The sequence below is a fragment of the Diabrotica virgifera genome, chromosome 5, assembly GCF_917563875.1.
Source record: "Diabrotica virgifera virgifera chromosome 5, PGI_DIABVI_V3a".
Classification (NCBI taxonomy): Eukaryota; Metazoa; Arthropoda; class Insecta; order Coleoptera; family Chrysomelidae; genus Diabrotica; species Diabrotica virgifera.
The window spans coordinates 108,077,547-108,102,711 of record NC_065447.1 but is presented as its reverse complement, the minus strand read 5'-3'; the positions used below and the strand labels follow the sequence as shown (position 1 = coordinate 108,102,711).

The following is a 25,165-nucleotide window of genomic DNA, read 5'->3' as shown; positions in this document are numbered from 1 at the left end:
CAATCTTTATGAGTCATGTACCATCTAAAGTTTATTTTATTGTATTTCTATATTTTTAGATTGTATAATCAAGATTTACTATGTACTACTATTTTAAGTTTTTGTGTGTTTTGTGTACCACCGCAAATAATTATATGTACCACCAGTGGTACATGTACCACATATTGAGAACCGCTGCTTTACATAATATGAGATAGAGTAGGTAAAAATTGTTTTTGTGAATTTGGTTAACAAAAATTGGTTAAACAATTTTTCGACCACGGTACCGCGTGACACCCTGTGTATTTGTTATAAGGATTATTATACGGATGTACATATTTCTTTGAGTAAGTTTGTGCAAAAAATCGAATCAGAATAGTTTACCTAACGGGGGCGACGTTGCAGACTATACTAATAAGTAGTTGAAACGGTCAAAACAAAGAAACGCACACTCATCAAAAATGCACTTGAGATTCTCGTATAATCAACATTTACTGAATCGATCCAGTAAGAGTCAACTCCAACTAGTAAAAGTTTATTTAAATTTTTAAAATCAACTTTTACTGCTCGTTTCAGTTGGAGTTGACTTTAACTAGTTGGAGTCAACTCTAACTGAGAATCAACTTGAACTGTAACATATGTAATACATTTATTATTTCAAATCAATACAGATGTCCACGACCTGATATTTGATAGATACTGTTCACGTTATCAACACTACATAAGTAATAAAAATTTAATGTTTTTGTTGGTCGAAAGAAATGCGACACCAGGAAATTGTTAATTGTGTTTTGACTGGAACCACGATTTAAGAATTTTAACCGGAATGTCTGATTAAGCATATCTAATAAATGTCCTTCTATTTTTATGAGTGTTTTCTTAAAAACATTATTTTCGGATTAAATTTCATAATAAATTTTGTGTCTATTACATTTTTTTAAGTTTGAAAGAAAAAGTCGATGTGATTCATTATGGAGAGAAGCATAAGTTAAGTGTTAGACAGTTAGCTGAAAAAGTTGGAATTGGAAAACCTGAAGCCAGTGAAATTTTGAAACATAAAAGTGATTTAATCAATCAGTTTTCTGAGAACGGAAACCTGGAAGCAAAAAGAAAATTTTTGAAAACCGATGGTACTGCATTAGACCTATAAATAATGGTTTTCGATTGGTTTTGTGAAGTGCGGTCTAAAAATATTTCTGTTTCTGGTAAAATTATTCAAAGAAAGGCATTAAAAGTTGCAAGGGAACTAAGCGTTGATATGAAAGCTTCTGGTGGACGGCTCGAGAAATTTTATAAGCGGCACAATATTTCCTTCAAATCTGTATGTGGCGAAGCACCTGCTGTAGATTTATTAGTAGTTTTTAACTGGAAGGAAAAACTGCCCATTTTAATGACAATAAGTATAGGTAGGTACGTACTCTCCGCAAGACATTATTAACGCAAATGAGACGGGATTATTTTTTAGAGTTTAGAGCATTACCCAAGAAAACTTATACCCTGAAAGGAGAAAGGTGCATTGGAGGCAAGGCTTCTAAAGATAGGATCGCAATTCTATTTTGTACCAATATGATATTTTGATAGAAGAGTGCAGAGATAAAATCGAAAAGTTCAATAATCAATGTTCATAGGCAATGCTGCGTGGTTATCCACAACTTGTGTAATGTAATATTAAAAACTAGTATCTCTTTTTATATATATATACATACATGCACTTATTTTAAAAAAATTTAAGTTGACATATTTTTTCTCTTCAACGGACACCTCCTTTAAACGGACACTTCATGAGGAACGACTACTGTCCGTTTAAGGGAGAGTTCAGTGTAATAAAAATACGCTAAAATTTCGCGGCACACTTACAGGGACTTCAGGGCACACTGGTTGGGAACCTCTGGCATAGAGTGTTTGTATAGTTCTCCGCGCTATCTTTTCCCATGCATGAAATTATTCATAATAATTCATAATAATAATTTATAATATCCATGTAATAACATATAAAGAATGTGTAAATACCTCACCTAACTAGTTCTGGCAAAAAATACATAAAATCAGCGGATACGTGAGTAGCGTAAGTCACCTCTGGAATTCCGTCCGCCATCTGAGCCATAAGTACATTGTAGACAATTCTGTAGGAAGTTTCTTTTCCCAATTCCGGTCCAAAGTCTACGTCGGCATTTCCATAATTAAAATCCTTGGGGACGTTGTAATTGAAGGTGCAGTAACTTTCGTTAGATGGCTCTGGATAAAGATAGTTGACAAAGTCTCCTATTAAAGATATAAGTTTAGTAGTGGTAAACATATATAGTTATTTAAAGTATACATACAGCTAAGAAACATACAATTATTTTTTCAGACTTATAAAACTGACACTACAACTTAAGAAGCTAAGAGTAGTAATATCAAAATATTGGAAAAGAGAAGAAAATAAAACATTGTATATACATTAGGGTGGGTCGTTTTTATACTTTTTTTTTTATTTCAAGACGCCTGTAGTTGAAAAAGTTGCTATTGGTAAAATTATCTTGTACACATTTTTTAAATATTTTTCGTCACTATTTGAGCCCTCCGCCAGCCCCCTCAAAAAACAAAAAAAATTAAATCAACAAATTAATTTCCCTGTATTATGAAATAATGCAATATGGTTCTTTTATTACCTAAAAAAAATATTTTTAATTTTTAGATATATTTAGGCCCCCGCCAGCCCTTAAAGCTTCTTGTTACGCACGGGGAGCTACACTACAATATAATAGTATATTATGTCATATCGCTCTCATAATAATGAGTGAGGCTGCATACATGGAACTAATGCTTCCGTGTGTGCAGGCTCACTCATTACTATAGTCAGCGATATGATATACTATAATATATGTACATTATACTATAGCTCCCCGTACGTGACAAGCTTTGGCTAAAAACAATCAAGTACTTTTCCACTTTGGAGCAGCTCTTCGCTTATTTTGTGGTTTAAAATATACAAATTAACCTAGAACTCACCACGGGGAGGTAGCTGCTATCGAGCTCCATCCCTGCCCACCCATCCACCCAACCATATAAGCAATTTTTAATTTCCTACCTCATAGTCTGTTTTGCTATTAAACTTTGGCATGTTGCTTCTAGATGCTATAGTTATACGTATCCAACCATCCCTATTAGTAAGCCCACATACGGCCAAAGATGCTTCCATCACTAATTTGACACCTCTTTGACCAGCCTGTGGATGGCAGGATAACTTCCATAAATCTCCTTCTGGATAACTACCAGTTTGAATAAATTCTTGAGTGTCTTCATCAGCCAGATTTTTCGTCATTAGCGGCTCAAATTATCTGCACTTTTTCCAATTTATTCAATGAATCTAGGATTCCGCTTCAAAATTATTGTACTTGGGAATTTCCAATTTTATCGCAGTGTTATTCAAATTTTAAGATTTTATTTCGCTTTGGATCTGCACTTTAATATCCTTTTGTATCCTACTTTTCTTATATGACTACGTGAGTCAAAGATCATCGTTAGTAAAATATTTTCAGGATGGCCATAAAAGCCATTTCGTTGGATCACAGTGTCAACTACAGCTTTTAGATCGTCGTCACTTAAACATCTGGAATATTCAATTAGCTTCCAAAGGTGAAGAGTTCCAAATGTACACACTGGTACAGTTTTTATTAAAAATTAAACCTTAGCATATACTCGCAGAATATACTGTTTTAAACATTTTAAACTAGACGGCGGATTCTTTACTGCAATATAAGCCCTTAAGATACGATTCGCCGTAGTTAGCCCTCTTCCATGAGATAATTTGCCAGGAGGGTTATTCGCTAAATTATTTGAATAGTTTTCGGAAGATATGGCAGTGCACATCTGGTATAAATATTTTTGATTGCTGCTTATTTCTTTTAAATTTACCTTAGGCAACTTAACTTTGAATTTTTCGTAGCACACAACAGGTAATCGCTCATAAATTTCAATAAGTTTGCCGATAGAACACGAGAATGATAGAGGTCCTGTGGTATTTCCATCCAGATATCTAACCAAATGTCGCAGTGACAATTCGTTTGTATGTAGTTGACATACTTTCCATTTGCAAGGGTCATTTATGACTTACTCGCAATTCCATAAAATTTATTACACCACCGTGGGGCCCAGTGTTAATGACAGCACCACCGCAGCCAACAGAAGTCAACTCGCTAATTGACACCTGATTTTCTGTTAAATAGTTAAAAATCGTTGATGCTGTGGTCTTTGCAGTACCATTTTGAGGTGTTACGTGCCCTATATAGTCGCTAGCAGGTTTTTTCAATAACACTGTATGTTCTTCGACAGTGGTTTTTCTAGATGACGATTCTCGCTGTTCGTGAATGTGAAGGGTTTGATTTTTGCAACCATCAAAATAGAGAACTTGCAGACTGGCATCATCCTTTATGTTTTTTTTTTTGTAAATCAAGTCGTTGCCTTTTTGTTTGTCGATCTAATGTAGACTTTTCTATTACATAGACTTGTCATTTTTGGATATCAATCCTATATCTTCAAGAACTGCACTAGCGATCATTTCTACTTTTCTACTCGATAATCCAGTTCGGTCTATTGCAGTCAAAGGTAGGCGGTGTAGGCGTAGAGTGCTTAGGGGTATTAGGGGTCCTTCTGGACCTGGACAAATTTACCTGGCGGTGAGGTTTAAGGTTGTGTAAATTAAATAATTATTTTTTTAAGTGCATTTGAAGCTACTTTTAGTCGTTTGAAGCATCAGGTTTCATTGATTTAAGAATTTAATTTTAAATTTTTTTAGGGGCCGGGCGGGGGCTACATATTAAAATAAAAAAAATAAAAATATCACTATTCATTCTAGACCATTTGGCAACTTTCTTCACTACAGGCATAAAAAACTAGAGAACCGACCCACCCTAATATACATTGTGTACCAAAAGTAGCGAGACGGTCGAATAGTTTGCGAAATGAACATGGGATCGAAAATCTGAATAATATTTTTTGTTTCATATTTTTTAAAATCTATCGAATGATACCAGACACGACCCTAACTTCACCCCCTGTAAGTTGGGTGGGCGTAACTCTAAAATCTTAAATTTTTTGAGCAAACCTAGCGAATGACTAAACTTCACTTTCATCCCTTGGGGTGGGACGGGAGTAACTTTTAAGTCTTAAATAGGGACCCCCATTTTTTATTACAGATTTTGATTCCTCTTGGAAAAATAAGTAACATTTATTCGAGACCTTTTTTTAAATTAATGATAAATGGCGCTATAATGGGAAAAATACGATTTAAAATCACGAAAACTATTTTTTTTTGTCGATTATACCGCCATTTACCAATAAAAAAATTTTCTTAAATAAATGTTACCTACTTACTTTTTCATAAGGAATAAAAATCTACAGTAAAAATGGGGTCCTCCATTTGGAAGTGGGTAGTGTTATGTGTCATTCGATAGGCTTCTGATAAATATTAAAAACGCGTTTTTGGTTTTTCAGTTGGAACTATATTTTTCCAGATATTAAACCGTTTCCTAGGGTATCACGACAAATCGTTTTTTCCTATTATAGCGCCATCTATCTACAATTCGAAAATGTCTCAAATAAAATTTGCTTATTGTTACGTCAATAATCCAAATCTGCAGTAAAAAATGTGTGTCCTATTTAAGATTTTAACGTTACTTCCCACCCCACCTCCAAGGAGTGTAGTGGGGTCATGGCTGATGTCGTTAGATAGATTTTGGAAAAATATCGAACACGTTTTTCTCAGTCTTTCAATCCAATGTTCATTTCGCGAAATATTCGACCGACCCACTACTTTTGGGGCACCCTATATAATCACACCGGTTAAAACGAGCTAAATGGGGTTAAAGTAAATAATAAAGAAACTATGGAATAGCATCAGATCAATTATTAACAATATGAGATACGCAGATGATACCGCCATAATGGCAGAGAGTCTAGAAGAACTTCAAACTATGCTGAACGCTGTAAACAACGAATAAAGTTATAAGGGCTTAACAATCAACTCAAATAAAACAAAATGGATAGTGGAAAAATTAATATCAAAGACTCTGTACTTACTAAAATTAGATAACAAAATTCTGAAAGTGTGAAACACTTTAGATATCTGGGTAGCCGGATTGATTGCAGGGTTGAAAACAACGAGGAAATTTCGACCAGAATAGAACGTACATTGGAAGTACACATTGTACACACACATTGAATTGTCATGTTACCGTCATATCCCGTGAATAGCACATAGCACACATATCTAACGAAAGTGTGCTGAAGACCTTGCAAAAAAAAACGAGAGTTGATCAACATCATCAAAATGAGAAAGGTCCAACACTTCGGTCATATAATGGTAGGGGAACCCAAGTGAGGATTTTTGCAGTTACTCGAGCGCATCAGATTATCACATGGGGAGAAACCTTGTACCCTGTAATTGTACCCCCAACATAATATATTGGATCTGAATACAGGGGAGTTCGTTTAGGCGGGCTCGAAAAAAATCTATCCTTAAAAAAACTCGAAATCGTCAGATTAAGATAAGGTTAAAGTTTCACAAAATAAAAGTGAATATTTTGAGAAATAAACGTCAGATCGAAAAACTAAAATATGCCATATATTTGTTGTCTCTTGTGCTTCTATATTGTAAAAGCCGGAGATACAGGATGCAGCCAGAAAGCAGTTTCTTAACGAAAAGTCTTGGATTTAAAATATTGCTTATTATTTTTATTTCAATTATTATAATCGTATAAAAGTAGCAAACTTTGTATCTAGGGCTTTTCGTCTTCCTCGTATTACGAGAGATGCCGCTGTTTTGCGTCTCAAAAGGTGGAAACATTGCATCGCGATGTTTTCCCTTAAATAGGCAGGATTGTTGATATTTGTTTCAGAGTTGTGACTACATAGCTTCACTGAGGTTACACAGATGCTGAAATAGCTATATGGAGATGATAGTCCAACTCTGAGTCAAATAAAAACAAAAACTGCCTTTATCTAAAATATAATTGTTCAATATTTATCAAAACTCTATCGAATGATACCAATCACGACCCTCCACGGGAGGGGGCGGGGTAAATTTAAAATTTTAAATAGGAACCCCGCAATATTTCGCGAAATGAACATCAGATCGAAAAACTGCAACATACACGTATTCAATATTTTTGAAAAAACTATCGAATGACACCAAACACGACCCACTACGGAGGGGGGGTAGGAGGTTACTTTAAAATCTTAAATAGGAGCCCCCATTTTTTATTGCAGATTTGGATTCCTTACGAAATAATAATAAGTCACTTTTATTCGAGACATTTTTTCGAATTATGGATAGATGGCGCCATAATCGAAAAAAACGATTGTTAGAAATGGAAAATTATAATAAAAAATGGAAAGTCCCCACTTAAACGGAAAATTTGACTTAACATTTTTGGTTTTAAGACCTACTCTTCAAAAACCGATAGGTCCCAAAAGCGCTCGAGTAATTGCAAATTTAACATACTTTCCTCCCCTACTATAATAAGAGGATATAAGTATCGCTCTATTGTCCTAAGATAGTGCGATTTTACTACTTGAAAGTAAGTTTTGTACTAACATGTCACTCTAATTTTGTACTAACATGTAACTTTAAAATTGTATCCTCACACTCTGCAACCACCTTCTAAATTCAAAATGTATAGAATAATTGTTGTTGACGATTAAAACTCTATATTTTTATTTCGACTTGTCAGTTATCCCTATGTTAACTTTGAAGCACTTGATTTCGGAAAATTTAGTAGGTTTATAATGGAGCCGACAGTATTCAACATATTTATTATTTTAGTAAAGAGGTCAATCCTTTTTGAATTATCCTCTTAGGAGCAGGGAGTGCCCTGTGGCTTAAATCTGATCATAACGCATAATAAACAGCCATTTTCCCGTGAAATTTTGAGAACTAGGGTTGATTTCCTTGAAAATTTGGATTTTGGTAGTAATTATAACCTTTGTCAAAATCTACACTATGCCGAAATGCGCTTTTGCCCTGGGGGTGAAAACAACCCCATCTAGTGAATGAAAATTTTTTAATCAAAATAACAATGGAAATCGATAGAGTGGACAATGTTGAGTAAATTTTGTTTAATAATTTTTTTTTACAAAATTGACACTTTCCAAGTTTTTTGTGATTGAAACTATGCATTTTTCATTGAAAAAACTCACGTTTTATAACCGTTTTTCATCAATAACTTAAAAAAAAATTATTTTATAGCAAAAATTATTAAAAATGATATCGTAGCTAATAAAAAAACAAAGAGATTTGCGTCTGAAAGACATATCTAAACCCAATACCGACTGAGTTATTGCTCTTTAAATGATGGTAATTTTCGAAGAAGATCGAAATGGTGAACATTTAATCTCAAATAACTCGAATGGGGTGTAATTTTTTGGGAAAACTTACAATATTTTAAGGTTCATTAAAATACCTTTCAAATAAGCTCTTATAAAAGTTTTTTGCATAAGAACTACTGACTAATTTATGACGAAAATAAAGTCGCTCTCTGCTTTTTTCTTTTTGAAATGTAAAAATTAAACCCTTATCGTTACAATCCTAACAAAAATGAATATTTTCTCACTTGAAATTAACTTTATTTATGTATAATTGATGCGATCCATATGATTTGACCGGTTTGGAATACTTAGTTTAAAAAAAAAGTTGATTAAATCGAAAATGACATTTTTTAAATTAAAAAAAAGCGCATTTTTTTTAAATAAATCTAAAAGTATTCATAATATGAAAAAATCTTTCAAATATTAATTGTAGAATTTTTTTTACTGAAAATTTTGACTATTTTTGTTTTTGTATCATCAATACTTTTAGGTTTATTTAAGAAAAATAAACTTTTTTTTAATGGTAATAATATCATTTTCGATTTAATCAACTCTTCTTTCTAAACTTATCACTCCAAACCGGTCGAATCTTATGGGTCGTATCAACTATACCTAAATAAAGTTAATTTCAAATGGGAAGCTATTCATTTCTGTTAGGATTGTAACGACGAGGGTTTAATTTTTACATTTCAAAAAGAAAAAAGCAGAAAGCGACTTTATATTCGTCATAACTCAGTCATTTCTTATGCAAAAACTTTTTTCAGGGTTCATTTGAAAGACTCTCTAATGAGCTTTAAAAGATGTCTCGTAAGTTTTCCTAAAAAATTGCACCTGATTGGAGTTATTTAAGATTGAAGTTTCTCCATTTCGAGGTTCTTCGAAAATAACCTTCCTCTAAAGAGCATTATCTCAGTTTTTATTGGGTTAACCTAGGTCTTTATGACGCGAATTTCTTTCTTTTTTTTTATTAGCCACAATTTTGTTTTTAATGATTTTTTTCTATAAAATTAAATTTTTTTAAGTTACTCATGAAAAACGGTTATAAATCGTGAGTTTTTTCAATGGAAAATGCATAGTTTTGTAGCGTTTGAAAAAACTCCAACATTAATTTGATATCCAATTCCCAAAAAGTACATCTATTTTTCCAATTTGTTAATGTTATATACCACATAAAATATTTTAAAGCCGTCCCTGTTTGAAGATTTCCAAAAGTTAAGAGATATTACGTAAGTTGAGATTTTTACCCCTACTCCCCTTCAAAAAATGATTGAACTCGTCCAAAATGCTAACCCCCCTTTGAAAAAATGGTTCAGTCCAACTGAAAGTAACTGAGTTTTTGTCAAGTAAGCATCCCTAAGGATCAAAATCGCTCAGTACCTTCGTCGTACTTTTCCTGTTTGTGGCTTCAGAGCGAAGCGCAATGGAGTCCAGTTTTAAGATCTGAGAGAGTAACATCTGCTCCTCGCTGGTACTCGCTTAAAAAGGGCGTAGCCCCTTGTGCCCCTTAGCCGGTAATGTGTAGAATGGCCGTGTTGTGAAGCTACGTAGATCTGAATCTGTAGTGAGTGCTCTAGGAAGATTTTTTACCCATTAAAATGGATTTATATGGAAAATCGACTACTCCTATGAGTTAATGACGTAGTTCTATAAGCCGGCATTGTGTAGAAGTCTTTTGTCCTGTTCCTGTTTTATGATGTCCAGTTCCTGTCGTAGAAGTTCCCATTGATGTCTGACTAGGCCCCAAACTTCGCCAAGTTCCATTGTCCTGAAATTTAAGATTGAAGCCATGTCCTCCCCTGCCTCAGGTCGATGACCCCGTTTGTTTTTGTTTTGTGTACCCCCTGTGACATTGAAATAAGGTATGATACATTTGCTAATTTTGCTAAATTTCAAGAGGATAATATACTAAAGTTTATTGGTAAAGAGTTTAAAAATGTAATAGTCGCTTTCAAAATGGAAAAGTTTCTTGTAATAACTTTTGTTGTTAGTTTGATATCTAAAAATCCCGTTATATAATATTTTAAAGTCCTGTTTTGCTATGATAGATGTTTAAAATTGTCTTGTTTGAATATAAAATTGCACATCATGTAAATAAAATGACAGTGACATTTGACACGACATCTGTCAAATTTAGTATTTGATTTGATCTTGTTTTGATACACTGTAAAAAAGTTTTGTATTAAAAATCATAAAGATTTGTAGATATTTTACCATTGATTTTACCCATAGTAAAGTCAGTCACGTCAATCATTTCTTGTTTTTTTTTGTTTAAAGATGTTTAAAAATACAGATTTTTTTGTTTAAAGGAAATTTAAAGTTTGAGGTTTTAAATAAATGTTTGTGAAAGTGTACCTATTTTATTTCTCTTGTATAACCCTTTGGAGAAAATTATTAACCAAATGTCTAATGCAACTGTGTAAGTTTTAGTACAGAAGAAAAGAATATGGCATAGAAGCCAGTATTGAGAAAAGATGTTGCCCAGTATAACCCCAAAGAGGAATCAAAGATGAATGTCTCCCCATTTGGTACCCGTAAGTAAGGAAAAATGTCCTGTAAGTACCCATATGTGAATCAGAGGATTTGTTTCGAACGGCGTCCTTTTTGTTAAATAGTAGAAAAATCCTCTAGTCTGAGTAACTACCCTTTTGTATTTGGTTATGGTAGTTTAGTCATCTTAACACCCTCCTACCCCCCTTAACGAATCTACGACCCAGCCACCGCACAACAAATGAGCTGTCGTTCGCATGAAGGTTTGCGTGTCTGTTCCTTCTACTAGCCCCATTTAGACCACCAGTATTTTTATGGTTAGTTCTTTCCTTGTCCCCATATGAGCAGACATGAAAAACGCTTCAAATGGCGCCCAACGTGGGGCTCGACTCATTTTTTTGCCTCCTTCAGTATCCAGTTGTTGTCTTGTCCAGTTGAATGCTTCAACTGGCACCCAACGTGTCGAGCCCGTATTTTTTTGCCTCCCTTAGACCCCATTTGCATGTTCCCACTACCATGTCCATTTGGCCTCCTTTCGGTCTCATTTGTACTACAACTGTTGGGGTAGAGCCTGTACCCTTGGGCAGCCCGATCTCAGTTTGTGGTGCAAGTGTTTCCGACAACATGGAAGCTCGACTTTTGTCATATTTTGTGTATGCCCATTGTTACAAGTCTAGCTTGTAGACATGTTCAACTAGTAGTTAGCCTATCTACTAGTCCCCAATGTCTTTAGCCACCCCCCCACTTAGTGTTACATTTTTAACGTACACCCTGAAGTTTGACCCGAGTAAATATCACCCCAGTCTTCCCAAGTAGTTTAGCCCAGATTCCTCTTGTCTTGCCCCCAGAAACTGTTTCATGTCTTTTAGTGCCCCCGAAACTGTTTCAGTCTGTTAGTCCCCATGAAAGAGCCTATTTTTGTAGTTTTTGTTGCAGAATGTTAATAATTTTTCCAAAGAGGTGTAAGTATGTACACATTTTGTTGTGGTGTTGATTTGGTCATGCTGTTGATTGTATAAGCATGTACCATTTCATACATCATAGTGTATTTAACTTGTAACCCCATATGTATACTGGTATTGTATGTATCGTAGAACAGAATTGTATGTTATTGTAGCGTACTAACTGTATTGTATCGATATTGTACCCATGATGAAAGCATTGATTTGAATTTTTTGAAAATATTGATGAAATATATAGACAAACAGTTGAATAAAAAGTAACGTAAAATTTTTTTTGAAAATTTTGGTAAAAAGTAACGTTAAATATTTTGAATATTGAATCCACTTATGAAGTATAACAGTATGTTGTATTTTTTGCATGTATTCCTATAGAACAACAGTTTTTTACAGAATAATCGTTTTTTGTGATTTATTGATTTGGTCGTTTGAGTAGATGTGTAATGTTGTTGGTATGGTCCGTGTATGAGCTTAGTCCCGTATTGTCTGTGAGAGTAGTCCCTTGTTTTTCCAGCGAAGCCTATCTCTGTTGGTGTATGTCATGCCATAGGTTAGTTGGAGAAGTCATCCCCTTGAGAAGTCACCCCTTGTAGAAGTAACCCCATGAAGAAGTGAAGAGGGAAACCGTGGAGAGGCCCCCCACTTATTCAAGAAGAAGTAGAGCCCCTTGTTTTTTTCAAGCAGCCAGGAGAAAAGCTGTCGCTGTTCGAAGATAGCGTTCTCTGTCGACACTGTTTGGAAATAACTGTTTTGATGAAGTGTAGAGTTTAGCCCGTGAAGAGGCCCCCCTTGTCTGTGTTGCCCCTTGTTTTTTTTTTGACTAATCTTTCTTTGTAGGTGTCAAAAGGATGCCAGAGGTTAGTCGAAAAGAGCCCGTGAAGTGAAGTAGTAGAAGTCCCCCTGTGAATGAAGTATGTCTTTTGTATCTGACATGTCACAAGTGTAATACTCGTGATGAAGGAAGTGTTGTTCAGCTATCTGTGAACACTTTCATTAGTAGTCGGAGCAAGAAATGTCTTATCCCGTGTAAGCTCATATAGGAACCAAGTTTCAATATTGTTTGTGTTTGTAAGCCCCTGAGTATATCTAAAAGTCATTGAGTATGTTGTTGCCTGTTTGTTTGTCTATCCCTGTTTTGTCTGGAAATTTTAGAGCCCGTTGTCCCGTGTTGTCTGTTAGCCCGTGTTGTCTGTTAGCCCGTGTCCGTGCTGGAGTTTGATTTTTTTTTGCGAATAGTTAGTTGACCTCTCTTCTGTTTGTTGATTGAAAGTAGGCCAAGAGCAGAAGCTGTGACAAGGCTGGTGAGGTTAGGATCTGGCCGCGTTGAGTACAGGTGAAGCTTGCTTTCGATCGATAAATGGAGGCGGTTGTTCGTCAGAACTGTCATACTTTCTACATGTCCCTTTGGTCTTCCCCTTGCGTGTTGCTTTCATCCCCTGTTTTGAAAAAGTAGCCCCCCCGTTTTGAAAAATAAAGTCCACCCCCAGTCTTGAGAAATGAAATACCCCCAGTTTTGAAAAGTAAGTCTACCCCCAGTTTTGAAAAGTAAGGTCCCAACCCCTGATTTGAAAAGTGAAGGATTTCCCCAGCTTGTGATTTGAAAATGAGTTGTCTTGTGAACTTTCATGAAAGGTTCTTATGTCCTAGATTGGACTGTTGATTGAAAAGTAATGATGTAGTGTTCTCTATATCATGTGTTGCGTTCATTTCCCTTAGTCTTGTTTAAAAGTTCGATATCCCGTTTGAACCCAGTATACTAGTCTTTTTGGTCTTTTGTTGTTGTCACACGTATCCCCCCTCCCCCCTTGTTAATCTTGTCTTGATTTTAGTCCTTGTTGTTGTCATATACCCCTTTGTCTAGCCCTGTCTTGTTTGAATGAGTTGTTGAAGTAAGTTGTTGGTGAGATTTTGTCTCACTGAGGTATTTAGACTGGATTGTCTAAATCCTCATTTTGCAGAACCGTTGCCGAATTGTCCCGTGAAACTCGCTAGGTGTTAGCTGAGTTTGTGCAGATGTATATCTGTCATATTTTTTTAGTTTTTGAGAACCGCTCGCGGTTAGGCAACGGGGTGATAAGGCTGTGTCTGCCCTGGTATGTCACTTGTGTTACTGCTGTGGATGTCAGCGAGGTCCACACAGGGCACAAGTTTAGTTTCTTTCCCAAGACACAGAAACTCTTGTCACCTACAGTCCTTAGTAGAGTCAATAAACATTTCAGTCTACTCGACTTTAAAGAGTCTGGCGATTGATGGCACGCTAGCCCAATCCCTAACGACTTTTTTGTTTTGTTTAATCCCCACTGGCCATTATCTAAATATTTTGATATTGTTGTCCTGTCACACCTAAGATGTCCATGTTGGATTTTTTTCTGTTTGTTATCGAAAACTGGATAATCTTATCCAGGTTTCTCTTTTGCGCGGAGGCTTTGTAGCGTTTGAAAAAACTCCAACATTAATTTGATATCCAATTCCCAAAAAGTACATTTATTTTTCCAATTTGTTAATGTTATATCCCACATAAAATATTTTAAAGCCGTCCCTGTTTGAAGATTTCCAAAAGTTAAGAGATATTACGTAAGTTGAGATTTTTACCCCTACTCCTCTTCAAAAAATGATTGAACTCGTCCAAAATGCTAACCCCCCTTTGAAAAAATGGTTCAGTCCAACTGAAAGTAACTGAGTTTTTGTCAAGTAAGCATCCCTAAGGATCAAAATCGCTCGGTACTTTCGTCGTACTTTTCCTGTTTGTGGCTTCAGAGCGAAGCGCAATGGAGTCCAGTTTTAAGATCTGAGAGAGTAACATCTGCTCCTCGCTGGTACTCGCTTAAAAAGGGCGTAGCCCCTTGTGCCCCTTAGCCGGTAATGTGTCGAATGGCAGTGTTGTGAAGCTACGTAGATCTGAATCTGTAGTGAGTGCTCTAGGAAGATTTTTTACCCATTATAATGGATTTATATGGAAAATCGACTACTCCTATGAGTTAATGACGTAGTTCTATAAGCCGGCATTGTGTAGAAGTCTTTTGTCCTGTTCCTGTTTTATGATGTCCAGTTCCTGTCGTAGAAGTTCCCATTGATGTCTGACTAGGACCCAAACTTCGCCAAGTTTCATTGTCCTGAAATTTAAGATTGAAGCCGTGTCCTCCCCTGCCTCAGGTCGATGACCCCGTTTGTTTTTGTTTTGTGTACCCCCTGTGACATTGAAATAAGGTATGATACATTTCCTAATTTTGCTAAATTTCAAGAGGATAATATACTAAAGTTTATTGGTAAAGAGTTTAAAAATGTAATAGTCGCTTTCAAAATGGAAAAGTTTCTTGTAATAACTTTTGTTGTTAGGTTGATATCTAAAAATCCCATTATATAATATTTTAAAGTCCTGTTTTGCTATGATAGATGTTTAAAATTGTCTGGTTTGAATATAAAATTGCACATTATGTAAATAAAATGACAGTGACATTTGACACGACATCTGTCAAATTTAGTATTTGTTTTGATCTTGTTTTGATACACTGTAAAAAAGTTTTGTATTAAAAATCATAAAGATTTGTAGATATTTTACCATTGATTTTACCCATAGTAAAGTCAGTCACGTCAATCATTTCTTGTTTTTTTTTTGTTTAAAGATGTTTAAAAATACAGATTTTTTTGTTTAAAGGAAATTTAAAGTTTGAGGTTTTACTAAATGTTTGTGAAAGTGTACCTATTTTATTTCTCTTGTATAACCCTTTGGAGAAAATTATTAACCAAATGTCTAATGCAACTGTGTAAGTTTTAGTACAGAAGAAAAGAATATGGCATAGAAGCCAGTATTGAGAAAAGATGTTGCCCAGTATAACCCCAAAGAGGAATCAAAGATGAATGTCTCCCCATTTGGTACCCGTAAGTAAGGAAAAATATCCTGTAAGTACCCGTATGTGAATCAGAGGATTTGTTTCGAACGGCGTCCGTTTTGTTAAATAGTAGAAAAATCCTCTAGTCTGAGTAAGTACCCTTTTGTATTTGGTTATGGTAGTTTAGTCATCTTAACACCCTCCTACCCCCTTAACGAATCTACGACCCAGCCACCGCACAACAAATGAGCTGTCGTTCGCATGAAGGTTTGCATGTCTGTTCCTTCTACTAGCCCCATTTAGACCCCCCAGTATTTTTATGGTTAGTTCTTTCCTTGTCCCCATATGAGCAGACATGAAAAACGCTTCAGTTTCAATCGTAAATAACTTGGAAAGTGTTAATTTTGCAAAAATATTTTAAAAAACAAAATTTACTCAGAATTGGTAACTCTACCGATTTCCATAGTTATTTTGATTAAAAAAAATTTCATCCCCTAGATGGGGTTGTTTTTACCGAGGCAAAAGCGCAGTTCGGTATAGGATAGATTTTGAAGAAGAGTGTCAAGAGAGATTAAACCCAAATTTTCATTAAAATCGGTGTTGATTCTCAAAATTCCACGGTTTTATAGTTTTTTACCGCTGATTATAAGGCTATATTTTCATTTTCCACGTAAATAAACAAGACTAGCACTAGAGAAAGCGCTGGAATATAATAAACCTGCATTTATGTGCTTTATAGATCTGACTAAAGCCTTCAATTGTGTAAGATTAGAAGATGTGCTAAGATTGCTAAAGGAAAAAAATCAGCCCCCAACGAGATGAAAAGGATAATTAAAGACATTAATACGAAAAACAAAACCAGAATAAAAGTCGAGAATGAACTAACATCGGAAGTAGAAATCAACTCGGGAATCAGACAAGGGGATAGCTTGAGCCCATTGCTTTTTAATTTAGTAATGGACAAAATCATAGAAAGCATTAAAAGTACTGGAAAAGGATGTAAGATGGCAGAAAAACGAATAAAAATCCTTTGTTATGCTGACGACTCAATCTTAATCTCCGATAACGAGGATAACCTACAACGAATGGCACAGACTTTCAATACAGTGGCGAAAAAGTACAGCATGAAAATATCAACAGGTAAGACAAAATATCTGGTAGTGTCAAGCAAAACTCATAAACCTGCCAGACTATTGAATTAAAAAACCAATTAATTGAACACGTTGACTCGTATATATACCTTGTAACAGTCGTAAACTGGAAATGCGACCATACAACCGAAATACGATCTAGAATTGAAAAGGCCAGAGCAACATTTAACAACATGAAAAATATATTCACCCATTCCGACATATCTCTCCCATTAAAAATACGGCTGCTAAAGTGCTATTTATTTCCAGTCTTGCTGTATGGAGCAGAGGAATTGACACTGACGCAAACATTAATGAGAAAGCTGGAGACATTCGAAATGTGGGTATATCGACGTATCCTCAAAATATCCTGGACGACTCACACCACCAACGTAGAGGTACTGCGCCGAATGGGATAACGAAAAGAAATCTCTTTCACACTTAAGAAACGGAAACTTGAATACCTGGGTATGATACCATTATGAGACATGATAAATATCACAAACTCCAACTGATACTGCAGGGCAAAATAGAAAGCAAGCGCGGACCCGGAAGAAGAAGACACTCATGTCTTCAAAACTTACGCCAATGGTTTAGACTAACATCGATCGAGTTATTCAGAAACGCCGAAAACATAATTACAATTGCTATGATGATAGCCAACGTCCACAACGGACAAGAAACATGAAGAAGTGTTAAAGGATCTCGAGACTCGAATATCTCGGAGTCGCATCATGGAGATGTTAAAGAGAGCGTTCGAAAGCAAGCAAATAAAGCAAATTACGTGGCAGGATGTCTGAGGGATGTTATCTGGAGAAATAAAGAGATGAGGCTGGAATTGAAAATACGTATGTATATATAAATTATATGTAAGACCAATCACGACGTACGCGATAGAAACAAGATTTAACAGAGCAGAGACCAAGAGGATATTGAGAACATCAGAAATGAGAACGTTAAGATCAATAACTGGGAAAATACTGAGAGACAGAATACCGTACGACAGAATAAGAGATCTCTGTAACATACAAAACATAGTACGGTGGGAAAGACAGAGCAGACGAGAGTGGAATCAGCATATGACAAAAATGGAGAGCGAGAGAATAGCCCTTATAGCTAGAGATTCGAAGCCAACAGACAAAAGACAAATAGGAAGGCCCTTTAAAAAGGTGGCCAGATAGCTGGCAGTCAACATCACAGCTACGAATACAAGCTCAATATCGGTTAACAACAGGCCAAGAGGCCTAGTATAAGAAGAAGAAGCAGAAGAAGAAACTAGGCTACCTACATATCAGTAAATTCTCGTACCTAATATTTAGTTACGTTATAATTAGATACATTACCTGGTGTGTAGTTTCTGCCTGGTTTGATTTCATTGTTAAAGATTCTCCCAGGTGATATTACTTCGCTTGTACTATCGTTTGAAGAAGAGATAAAGAGTAACACTACTACTAAACTTGTTAAAGTAATTGATAATAAACATCTGGAAGGAGTGAACTTTGGGTAGATCATAGTCCTTCATAGCATGGTTTTCTCATTTAGTGGAATGGCGATCAGTCTAAAATAAACCAAAGAATTAAATAGTTTAGGAAAAGTTTAATTATTATTTGTAATACTTTTTCTTATAAATTAGGGTTTATTTATAAACAGCTATTCTGAGTAACACTTTTTTAATGGCATAGAGATTCATCATTCAGCCAGTCGCATTCAAGTTATAGCTTATCACTAACTCAGGGAAGTAATGTGTAGAGTGTATGTACGTTTAGTAAATAACGTCTTGGTACTTATAGTCTAGTCGCAACATAGGAGGTCCCGTGGGAAAATCTAGCTCGCCGTGATTTGATGGTGGTATTATAGGATTTTGGATCGCTGGATCCAATAGAAGTGGTCTGGAAGCCCAAATATGATGCGTTTAATTGTTATTAACAAATTATGGCAAAATTAGGTATTTTTCAGGTATTATTAGAAGCTCTGTAAAGAAATTGATAGTGTTAAGGTCTTCTCTGGTGTATTTTTGGTCGCTGAATCGAATGTGACTAGTCGCGATTACTCAAAACATGTTCTTATTTTGTAAATAAAAATAATAATTGTTTATTCGCCAAAAAGCTCGAAATAATGCGCTATCTACAGCAAGTTTGTAGTCTTTTTCTAGTATTTTATACAATAAATAGATTGTTACTAGTTGTGATAGCTTAAACCAGGTTCGGACTTTGTAATTGATAAATGATTGCAAAAATAACGGTTTATAGTACGTTTACTCACGGTTTTTGCTATAAATTTTACAAAACCACTTGGATTGACATGAAATTTGGCATACACGTAGCTAAAATGTCAAACAAAACAAGTGATATTGTGCCGATTTGTGCTTTTACCCTGGGTGCGAGTTACATCCCTTTTCGGCGGTGAAAAAAGACACATTTAAAATAAGTCCGGAAGTGGACAAACTGATTAATTCTAGGCAACTTTTGCTCTACACAGTTTTCACACTAAGTCAATATTTTTCGAGATATTTGGGAGTGAATATTATGTTCACTTTTCAATAAAAAACGACGTTTTTTGTGATTTTATAAGCACTTTCGAACTGATGAAATTTATAGATCATATAAATACATTATAAGTAGAGCAACTTGTGAAGCGGTAACGATTAATTTCATTTGAAATGCTAGTTAGGGGTGATTTTTCCGTTTTTTTACCAAAACAAAAGGGACTAACTTTATTTTGAGCGTAACTTGCTTATTTTTGATATTAGAGACTTTTTCAAAAAACAAGAATATAGTATATTGTACAAGTGAGAAAAAAGACATATTTCTCACGAGTGCAGAAGTTTGTTGGCACCAGCCGAGGCACGAGGCGAGTGCCGCAAATCAAGCAAGGGAGTATACGCTGTGAGCTCGTACGTAGGGGGGATATTTACAAATTCGCGAGCGCCAGTAGTGACAAGTCTGTAAAGCTTTACCGGAAATTTGACATAAATGTCAAAGTGGTTAATTTAAAATTAAAATTAAAAACATTAATTATAAAAAATATTAGTTGATCAAAGCTGTGGTATATATTTTTACCTTAAATATACTTACGTTTTAAATACTGAATTTAAGTTTTTTTAATGTTCTATTAATCTATTAATCTATTAATCTTAGCGCCATCTACACGATAATTGTAAAAGTATCCGAAGTAAGAAATTCATATTTTGTCAATAGAACGTCCAAATGATTAGCAAGATCTTAAAAAAATCGATTACAATTTAATTACTTTTTTGCGTTGTAAATATTAAGCGATAACAATTAAATAATAAATTTAAAAATTACCGGTGAAAGTTGAATTAGTAGTCCGCTAGGAGCGACACCAACGAAGCTCACAGCGTATACTGTACTTTTTCTATGGATGCAGTTTTGTCAAGGGTTCAAACTTCAAAATTAAATAATTTAGGTGCTTTTAGGTATATTGTATACATAAATTGAAATAAAATATACATGTAGGTATTTTATATTCTTAAAATTTATAATTTATGTACTTACGTTATTTATTTAAAATTGTAATAAACAGTTATTTTCGAGCAGTTTTGAAAGGTAATTCCTGGTAAGTTTTGTCTCAACGTTTCAACACATTTTATTTGACAACATTAATCGTGTTTGTATTATGCATGTTACCATGGAAACGGCGTAGGAGAACCCGGGAGGAAAAATATTTCTCACGGCAATGGTCCACTTTTCTCACTGCATGAGAAATTGTTCGTTTTGAATGTATGTAAGTAGTGAGAGAAGTTGTCCATTGTATAGCATCCATAGAAAAAAAAACTTTTAAGTTTGAAAAAAGTTGTAATTAGTTTTTCTCAAAAAGTGCTTCATCTTTTGCTTTTTTATGTTGACGAATGTTTTATGAATGTTTTAATTTGACGAATATGAACCTGTTGTTCATTAGCTACATCTCCGCTTCTACTGAAATTTTTATTGAAAAAATACTTAATTTTTGAGGTATTTGTGAAAAATCGTCTAAAAATGTGGGTTTTTTGTTAAAAAATGAACATATTTACACGAAAATAACTCGAAAAGTATTGACTTAGTGAAAAAAACTATAGAACAAAAGTTGCTTAGAATTAATCAGTTTATCTACTTCCGGGCCTATTTTAAAGGTTTCTTTTTTCAATCCCAAAAAGGGGTGAAACTCACCCCCAGGGTAAAAGCATCATTTGTTTTGCTTAACATATTAGCTACGTGTATGCCAAATTTTATATCAATCCAAGTGTTTTTTTTTAATTTAGAGCAAAAACCGTGAGTAAACGAACTATAAACTGTTATTTTTGCAATAATTTATTAATAACAAAGTCGGACCGTGGTTTAAGCTATCACGACTAGTGGTAATTGATTTACCGTATAGAAATACTATGAAAAAGACTATAAAATTGCTGGAGTGCATTATTTCGAGCTTTTCGGCGAATAAACAATTATTTTGTTATTATATAAAATAAGAACATATTTTGAGTAATTGCAATTAGTCGCGTTCAATTCAGCGACCAAAAATACACCAGAGAAGACCTTAACACTATCAATTTATTTACAGGGCTTTTAATAATTCCTGAAAAATACCTAATTTTACCATAATTTGTTAATAACAATTAAACGCATCATATTTGGGCTTCCAGACCACTTCCATTGGATTTAGCGACCCAGAAAACCTATAACACCACCATCAAATCATGGCGATCTAGAATTTCCCACGGGACCCCCTATGTTGCAAGTAGACTACATATTAGTAAATTCGAATTCATTTTCTACAAAGAGACGCTAATTTTATCCGAACGTCTGCAGTCGCTCCGTAAGTACCGATCATACAAGGATAGAAATTATTTAGATTTATTAAATTTTTACTGAGGAAAACTTTAAATTTTTCAAAAACTATTCAAACTAATCCAAAAAATTTACACAAACACAAAACACAAAAACATCAGAATGGAGATCAAGCACCCTTATACATTTTTTTAAAATAGGGGACCAAATCAGATCCGTAAAACTACAGAGGAATCCACCTATTATGTAAATGCATTAATAAAATTAACAACCATACGGATAACAAATAAAATAAATGAAGTTATAACACCAGCAGAAGAACAACATGGCTTTAGTTCGAGACGGTAATGCACCAAAGGCCATAAAAAATAAATAAATGGAATTCAACACACCAAATACTGAAGAAGACAGTTGGCAGGAGACAAACTAAAGGATGATATCGACCTATTGTATGCATGAGACATACCTCTAGGAACGATCAAAATGATCACAGAAAATATATACCAGAATAATACAATAAAATTAAAAATAAAACAAGAAAAATAATCGACCCAATTGGGGCTGGCATTGGGATAACAGAGGGAGATTCTCTGTACCCTCTATTGTTTAACCTGACCATGTATGTAATAATAAAAATTAAGAACGAAAAAATGATACCACATGGGATAAAAACAACTTAAAATAACCTGTACCAGACGCAAAACTATTCTCTCAAAATAAAGATAATTTACAATGTATTATATGTAATATATTGTGTGTGTTTTGTGTTTTATTGGCACTGGTTTTCACAACCAACTGGCCAGTCAATCTCATATTTGTTTTTTAGACTATAACTTATCACTAACTCAGGGGACTAATGTGTAGTGTGTGTGTTGGGTAAGTGTCTTGTTACTTTGCAAAGTCGACGTCATTGTCTTTGCAAAGAGACTTTAATTGTATCCGAACGTCTGCGGTCCCTCCGGTGAATACCGATCCCACAAGGACAGAAACTATTTTCATTTATTAATTTATAATAAACGAAAAATGTCTGACCCTGGTGAGATTCGAACTCACGACCTTTTCGGATTTTTCGATCCATAGGCAGGCGCTCTTACCACTGAGCCACGGAGGGGGTATTATTATATGTATATTGAAGGGACAGATATTGTTCGTCTGCTATAACTTTTCCCATGCGTCACGATTGATTTTGAAACAAATTAAGTCAAAACATAAAGTGAAACGTACGCCGATATGTGTAGTATATATTATACGGTATACAAAATGTATATACACATCGACGTTAGTTTCACTTTATGTTTTGACTTAATTTGTTTGAAAATGAGTCGTGACGCATGGGAAAAGTTATAGAGGACGAACAATAATAGAACAATTGGTGGCGTTTCACACTGTCTAGTTACGAAATCTAGGAACAAAAGTAAGAGATAAAGTGACTAGAGCTCACAGTGCCGCAGGATGTCTGAACCGAAAAATATGGAGGAATTAAAATATCAAGCAAGAAACAAAATGTAGAATTTACTAAGTAGGCCAGGGTAATAAGACAAAAATATACCTTGTTCGTGACACTTCAGCAGCCAGGGTAGTGAAGCGTTTTTTCGACAGGTAATACCTATAGGAACAAATTATAACTATTTCCTGCGTAGGATCTGGCGGCCATTTTTATTTATAAACAATTAACTGTCAAAAAATGGCATTTTCCCCTTTTTTCAAATCAACGGAAAACAGTGAAACTTATGATTTTTTTAGTTCAAATATCTTGGAGATTATGGAAAAAGCTTTAAAATGACGTATTACAAAGTTTGATATACTCATTTATTGTTAATATAATAGCGAAAAAAGGTCGGAATTGCAAAAAAATTGCAGAAGAAATTACTGAGAAAATAATGTACTTGCGTTTTGACTCACCGTGTATTTGATATAAAAAAATTAGCAATATCAACCATTCCTGAAAATTTTAAGAATAAGAAAAAAATATGGCATTAACCCGGCACCTGCCACGTGGGGTGCTACCAGCACCCCATAACATATTTTCATCAAATATTTGGTATTTCAAGTTTGTTAACCGTGCTGTGCGTCATAGTAGCTTTCTGTAATATAGCATAGATCTGTTCGCGTTTGAAGTGGTTATTTAGTGTCATTCTGAACTTGTAGCTCTAAAGTCGAATTGGGGTGTCATCATCTGGCAGTTTAAGTTTTAATTTTTTTTTTTTGTGTTTTTGATATACAGGTCAGATTTACATTTTCTATTGTAGTAACTGATTTAAATTATTAATAATATAGTCTCTATTCTCAATAAATCTTAACTTTTTTAGATATTTTACTTCACTTTATTTATTATGGGTTGATACTTGCTAATTTGCTTATAACACCTATTTAATTTTATTTTTTACCTTTTATAATAGACTACTAGCTAATAAGTTAATAAAACATGTTTTTTTATACTATTGTGCAACTCAACACATTATTTTGTTTATAAACACTAGATCACAGAAAATTTTTAAGGCGTGCTGTGGCTGTGAGCACCCCACGTGGCAGTTGACGGCTTGCAAAGCCACGTGGCATGTGCCGGGTTAATACACCATTGCTGTTTTGCTTATTTTTATTGATACAGGGAGTTGAACTTGTTACGATTTTCATATAAAATTGGTTATACCTTTGTAAATACCCTGTATAACATAATCAACTTTTATATTTTTGTGATGGAAAAGTTAACAGGATTTAGAATTTAAAATAAAATATAGGGTGTTCCATTTAAAAAAACTAAGTTTGGTCTGCCACTGTGTTATCGAACACCCTGTAATATTCTAACTAATTTTGTAATGTGAAGCTCAAAGGTGACTAAAATTTTTGTTATTAACTTTTATTGCTATCTATCACTACAGCGGATCTATTGAGCTTTACCCCACTAATCAATCACCCTGTATAGAAATTACATTCAAATTAAAAAATAAAGATCAAAATACATTGAGTAGATCCGGAGATATAGAAATATTTATTAGTTTGAAATTGCATATTCGGTATTTGAACTCGGTGGATTTGTAGGTTCCACCTAGTCACCACTTGAACTACATTTTTGAAAATTCGTAGAAGGTACTGTAAAGGTATAATGATGTGCAATTTTTTTGACAAAAAATACATATTCCATTCTTTAAAATGGCATGCATTAGGTTCCTTAATTTATCATCAACAAATTAGCTATGAATAAAAAAAACATGACTAACTTTGGCCGAAATTTACATAGGCCAAATTGTGGGTTAAAAAATTCGTACTAAAATGTACATGTATATGTAAAGAAATGTAAAGAATTTTTCTATCGACTATATCTTTAAAGTTATTCTAAATGTTTATAAACTACAAAATTTCAAAAATTAGCCATAAGGATTTTTGACTACAATAAGTAGTTTTTATATCTTTTTCTAATACATATTGATCGAATAAGTCCTCTACTTTAACTTGACATGAACAGAATTGCCATATCTTCATTATTTTCTGTCTTATGTTTCTGCAAAAAATAAGTCTCCGGGAACAAATGTGATAATGTTTATCTAACTAATTGATCTGTCTCAAATTTTAAGGGTTTGTTAACTACCCCAATATACAACTTTGAGTGAAACACCAAAGGTGACCAAAGTTTTACGTTAGGTTGAATAAAA

General features: G+C 34.4%; 1 protein-coding gene across 4 annotated transcripts in view; it reads right to left on the bottom strand.

Moving 5' to 3' along the window:
• The window catches only part of LOC114330850 (beta-1,4-glucuronyltransferase 1), a 188,620-nt gene that overhangs the window by 98,519 nt on the left and 64,936 nt on the right, over positions 1 to 25,165 (bottom strand). For all 4 annotated transcript variants that reach the window (XM_028280269.2, XM_028280271.2, XM_028280273.2 and 1 more), the window contains exons 2-3: positions 18,075 to 18,289; positions 1,995 to 2,241 (exon numbers count right to left, since the gene is read on the bottom strand). In XM_028280269.2, the coding sequence (XP_028136070.1) occupies positions 1,995 to 2,241; positions 18,075 to 18,243 (416 nt within the window). In that variant the 5' untranslated portion in view covers positions 18,244 to 18,289. The remainder of the gene's footprint in view (positions 1 to 1,994; positions 2,242 to 18,074; positions 18,290 to 25,165) is intronic.